General features: G+C 38.0%; 1 protein-coding gene across 1 annotated transcript in view; it reads right to left on the reverse strand.

Moving 5' to 3' along the window:
* Nucleotides 1–6,058, reverse strand: part of LOC105501584 (oligophrenin-1) — a 188,852-nt gene that overhangs the window by 78,092 nt on the left and 104,702 nt on the right. The window contains exon 11 of the mRNA XM_011927570.1: nt 2,664–2,748. Within this exon, the coding sequence (XP_011782960.1) occupies nt 2,664–2,748 (85 nt within the window). The remainder of the gene's footprint in view (nt 1–2,663; nt 2,749–6,058) is intronic.

The raw sequence follows: 6,058 nt of genomic DNA on the forward strand, positions 1-6,058 counted from the left end.
GTTCCAGGCTCTAACTATCATCTGTATGGTTAATGATCACCAAATTTTAGTTCAAGCCATGAGCTCATCACTGAGTTTCAGACCTATGTATTCAATTGCCTGCTTAATATTGTGCCCTGATTTCTTCAAAGGTACCCAAAGTTGATATATCCAAATTCCAACTTATTGCCTCCCTCAAACTTAGTCTTCTTGTGATTCTCAAATCAGTAAATGCATGACCATCATTTGGTTGTATGGGCCAGAAACATGGAAGTCACCTTTTTATCTCCCTATCCCTAATCCTCATATCCAACTCATCAATTTTACTTCTCGGATCTCTTGAATATGCTTACTTCTAGGAATATCTACTGCTACTCCCTAGTCCAAGCATGAGCATCATCTCTTGCCTGGAAGACAGCCATAGCCTGCTGATTTACACACCTCTGCCCATTTTATATCACTGTAATCTAATCGCCATACTTTTTTTTTCAAAATACAAATCTCAGTATGCACCTCTTGTTTAAAATCTTTCAATATATTCCCATTACTTTTAAGATAAATTTAGACCCCAATTTTTAAAAGATCCTTTAAAGCCCTGAATGATACGGCCCTTACATACCTCTTCCTCCCTCTCTACACTCAATACTCCCCCTATACTGATTCTTGTAGTTTCTTGAAGGGGCCTTTCTCCCTCCTGCCTCAAGTCTTCACATATTCTGTCTGGAGCCCAACTCCCACTTAGTTGATTCCAACTTACAGTTCAAACCTCAGTTTAAACCAAAATGGGTGACATCTTCCTATTAAATGCCTTCATAGCATGTTATACCTTTCCTTCAGAGTACTTATTAGAGTTTATTATATTTGTATGATTATTTGTCTTCTGACTGTCCCCTTTACTAGAATAAGTTCTTTAAGGTCAGAGACCATATCTATACACAACTGCCTAGTGCCTAACATCACACTTGGCACAGAGCAAGCAGTCAGGATATTTTTACTGAACCATTTAGTGATTTAAAGATGTATGTGGCTGGAGCATAATTACATGCTGGGAAAAAGAGCCAGTTGAATGAGAGAGGATAAAAATAGAGGAGAGAGAAGGGATGATTTCTAGAGGACTTCTCTTGAAAGGTTAGAGATAAGGGGTGATTTAGTTACCTAGAACAGAGGGTGGAGACCTGCCCTGGAACACAGCTATCTTTGAGAACTCTAAAGGGTATTTACTGGCTGGTGTATATTACAGAACCATGGATGAGTCTCACGAACAAATATCACTTACTGGGGTGCTGCCCACTCACACTTTCAGGTTGGACCCTCTCATCTTTGAAAAGGGCCACACTGCCTATTATAGGATGAGTTGGGAATAATGCAATGTGGGGAAGGCCTTACAAATCTAAGAAAATGCTGAGACTCCTTTGAAGGAAGCTACAGATACAGAATCACTTATTCCCACTATTCTCATCACAACAAGTCTTCTTAAAGTATTCATAACAGATTGCTCTCTGTCTTTATTAAATTACCAAGCTATTCAAAGAAGGCCAAAGCTCCTGGGATAGGGCGCAGGAGAAGAAGATGCCCCAGTGCCAGGGGCCTTATAAGTCAGAGACACTTAGATTTAAAAAATATAAGCTGGGATCATGGCTAATACTTAATGGAGAAAGTGGTACACCTTGGTTTCCCCATCTGCAAAATGAGTCAAGTACCACTTAGTACACTCGGTTAATGGGAGAAGAAAACAATGACACTATCAGTATAAACAACCAGCCACAGCCTAGTACAGAATAAATCCTCCAATAACAGTTATTTTCTTCATCAGCAGATGAACATTGAAAGAACATTCAAGTTTATGGAAAGCTCTAAGATGATGCTACAGTAGCAAAACATTTAACAGTAATATCTGAAACCCAATGTATTTTGGATTAATGAGATTTCCCAGAGCTTATGTATCAATCTTAATGGCTCAAGAACACAATCATTGAAAAGAAGAGGCTTTCACACATAAAGCATGATACATACTATGAGACATAAAGAGTGGTAAGAAATCAATGTGTTTAAAAATATATATGTCTCAAACACCTTTTGCATAATATAAATTTATGCCAATAAACTGAATAATATATTCATCAATATTGCACATTCCCAAATTTTGTTGGTGAGCTAACTTTTTTCCATACTGCTGACAGTTCATTTAGCTCCAACATTATTACAGTTGCATTTTCTTGGTTTTTATTTCCATTATCTGGATTAATACATGATATGTAGCACATCACACATATAGACCATTTTTGCCCCAATGCAATTTGACGTTTCAAAATGGGTATTATCCTCTAAAACATGTTAGCCACCCTGAATAGTCCCAGCTCCTGATTCTACTAGTGAATCCATCATGACATCACTCTATCTGTGAAGAGCAAAACATACTCAGTTATTTCAAGTGCATGATTTTTGAACATAATCTTTTTAGCCTTTTTTCAACAACAATTCTATTATTTTTATGCTTCTCTTGCTTAAACTCTCAGATTTAAAAAATAGTCTTTGCACATTCTTGGCCAGAAATCATCTTCACATGTTTTTTCTTAAGCAATTCTATCCAACCTCCCGGAACTGAGACCACATTAACTCCACTCAACACCCAGAGAAATTTCACCAGCTATGAAAAGCAAACTACCAATTCAAATCAGGCATACCTGAGGTAGAATTTCAAGGAACTGGTGATTGTCTTAATGTCCCAGTCACTATTATGAAAATCAACATCTCCTGGGCATTTAGGATCTATTTGAGAAAAGTAAACAAAAACCAAAAGTTAATCATCAAAAAAATTTTACATTTTCCCTCTTTTAAAAGAAAAACAAAGTATATTACCCTAAGTAGTTTTTAAGGGATCAAAACTTTAGAAGAAGCAAATCTTTGATGTTTCAAAAACATGACTGCATTCTGGTCTACCATATAAGGAATAAGAAAGTAACCTATCCAATTCACACAACAAGAAAAAACTGAACAAACGAAATCAACTCTTTTTAGATTCATCAGATAACTGGGGTCATAGGGTAAATGGCTGCCCCCAGAAGTGAGGAGATAGAGAGAACCAAATCTTCTTGTAACAGAAGGCCAGGAGTAGAAAACTCCTTGGGAACCAGCACTGGGATAGGATAACCTAACCTGTAATTTACAAATTGCTAAAGGCTTAATATGTTCGGATTTGAGAGGTAAAAACTCCAATGGCACCCAGTCCAAAAGGGGCTCCCACACTTTTGTGAATTTTACCTACAGGAGTCCTATCAAGTTTTGATGGTGAAAAATCCCCCCATGCTTCCAGCAGTGGGGAAAGATAAGTAGTCATTTAAAAATATTCACAGACCCTTCTCTTCTTCTTAAAAAGGTCTTCCCTCAAGAGAAACTATTTTTACCAGATCATAACCTCCTGCAGTTTTATCAGAACCTAAGTGAGCGAGGTGAAGGGAAATACCAAATTCCAGACCCAATTTGCCTTCCAGTCTCTCCCAAGAGGGGAAAAAAAAGTCCTGAGAAGAACTTAAGTAAGTCACAGGCCAGGGGCACAGCTCACTAAAAGACAGAGACATAATCTTATAGAAGACTTCCCCACCCATGACACCTTACCACCGTATCAACTGGGCTCATATGTAACTACAGAAATATGACTAAAAGAATTGTGCTTCTCAGATGATATTTAAGTCTTTAGGCAAAACCAAAAATAACAGAGGAGGCAAAAACAAGAACATCAGAGTAATGTTTAGCCTCTATCAGTCGCATTTCTATATACTAACAATGAACTATTTGAAAAAAATTTCAAAAACAATCCCATTTACAATAGTATTAAATAAAGAAAAGCTTAGGAATAAATTTAGTAAAGGAAGTGAATAACTGCTACACTAAAAACCATAAAACACTGATAAAACAAACTGAAGACACAAATAAATGAAAAAATAGTCCATGTTCATGGATTAGAAGAACTAATCTTGTTAAAATGTCCATACTTCCCAAAGCGTTCTCCGGGTTCAATGCAATTCCTATCAAAATTCCAAGGTCATTGTTCACAGAAATAGAAGATAATCATAAAATTCATATGAAATGACAAAAGACCCTGAATAGTCAAAGCAATCTTTAGCAAAAGAAACAAACATGAAGGTATCACATTCTCTGACTTCAAAATATATTATGAAGTTATATATGAAGTTACTATAATCACAACAGCATAGTACTAGCATAAAATCAGACCAATCAACCAATGGCACAGAATAGAAAATCCAGACATAAACCTAAGTACTTAGGGTTAATTGATTTTTTGACAAAGGTGCCAAGAACACTCAACGGGGAAAGGATACTCTATTCAGTAAATGGTGTTGGAAAAACTGGATATCCTCATACAGAAGGAAATTGGACCCTATCTTACAGTGTACAAAAATCAACACAAAATGAATAAAGATTTAAATGTAAGACCAGAAACCATAAAACTAATACAAGAAAACATAGGTGAAAAGCTCCATGACATTTGTCCAGGCAATGATTTCTTGGATCAGACTCTAAAGGCACAAGCAACAAATGCTAACATAGACAAATGGAATTGCACCAAACTAAAAAGCTTCTGCAAAGAAATGGAAACAACACAGTGAAGGGACAACCCACGGATTGGGTAAAAACAATGGCAAACCATAAATCTGATAAGGGGCTGATATCCAAAATATAGAAGTAACTGAAACAACTAAATAACAAGAAAACAAATAACCCAAGTAAAAAATGGGTAAGAAAATATGAGCAAAAATTTCTCCAAAAAAGAGATACTGGAATATGTGTACTTGAGAAAGAGAGAGTGCAGCAGTTGTGAAACACTGCATTGAATCCCATGCTACCCTGTCACACAGAAGAAAGCAAAATCAGGCTGAACTCAGCGAAGGACAACCCACACAGGAAACATTTAAACCAGCCCTAGCTAGAGGGGAATCACACATCCCAGTTCTAAGCCTTGACACGGCAGGTTAAAGTGCTCTGGGTCCCTAAATAAACTTGAAGGGCACTCTAAGCCACAAGGACTGCAACTCTTATATTAGTCCTAGTGTTGAACTGGGCTCAGAGCCAGTGAACTTGCGAGGCATGCAACCTACTGAGACACCAGCAATGGTGGCTATGGGAGTCCTTGCACCACCCCATACAGCACACCTCAAGGCTCCAAAAAAGACCCCTTCCTTCTGCTTGGGGAAAAGAGGGGGCAAGAGTAAAGAGGACTTTGTCTTGCATCTTGTATACCAGCTCAGCCACAGTAGCCTAGGGCACTCATCAGAGTCCTAAGGCCCCTTTTCCAGACCCTAGCTCCCAGACATTTCTACACACACCCGGGGCCAGAAGGGAACCCACTGCCTTGAATGGAAGAACCCAGGGTTGGCAGGACCCATCACATGCTGACTAAAGAACCCTTGGACCCTAAATAACCAGAAGCAAAACCCAGATAGTACTCATTGGGCCTTAGATGAAACTTTGTGGGCTTCAGGTATGACTCAACACATTCCCAGCTGTGGTAGCTCTGGGGAGAGACTCCTTCTGCTTCAGACAAGTAGAGGAAAAAGTAAAAGTGGACTTAAAAAGTAAAAGGAGAAAGTAAGGAAAGAAAACAAGAGTCTCTGCCTAGTAATCCAGAAAAGTCTTCCAGATCTTGTTCAAGACCGTCAAGGTGGTACTGCTACAGATCTGCAAGAACCACAGAATTACTGGGTATGGGATGCTCTCTAATGCAGATATGGCTTGGATCAAAACACTCAAGTCCTTTCAAATATCTGGAAAGCCTTCCCAAGAAGGATAAGTACAAACAAGCTCAGACTAAGAAGACTACACTAACTACTTAACTCTTCGATGCCCAGAAACAGATGAACATTCACAAGCATCAGGACCATTCAAGAAAATATGACCTTCCAAAATGAACTAAATAAGGCATCAGAGACTACTCTTGGAGAAACAGAGGTATGTGACATCTAAGACAGAGAAATCAAAATAGCTATTTTGAGAAAACTCAAAGAAATTCAATATAATATAGAAAAGGAATTCAGAATTCTATCACATAATTTTTTTTTTT

Source organism: Colobus angolensis, unplaced genomic scaffold (assembly GCF_000951035.1).
Source record: "Colobus angolensis palliatus isolate OR3802 unplaced genomic scaffold, Cang.pa_1.0 Scaffold728, whole genome shotgun sequence".
Taxonomy (NCBI): Eukaryota; Metazoa; Chordata; class Mammalia; order Primates; family Cercopithecidae; genus Colobus; species Colobus angolensis.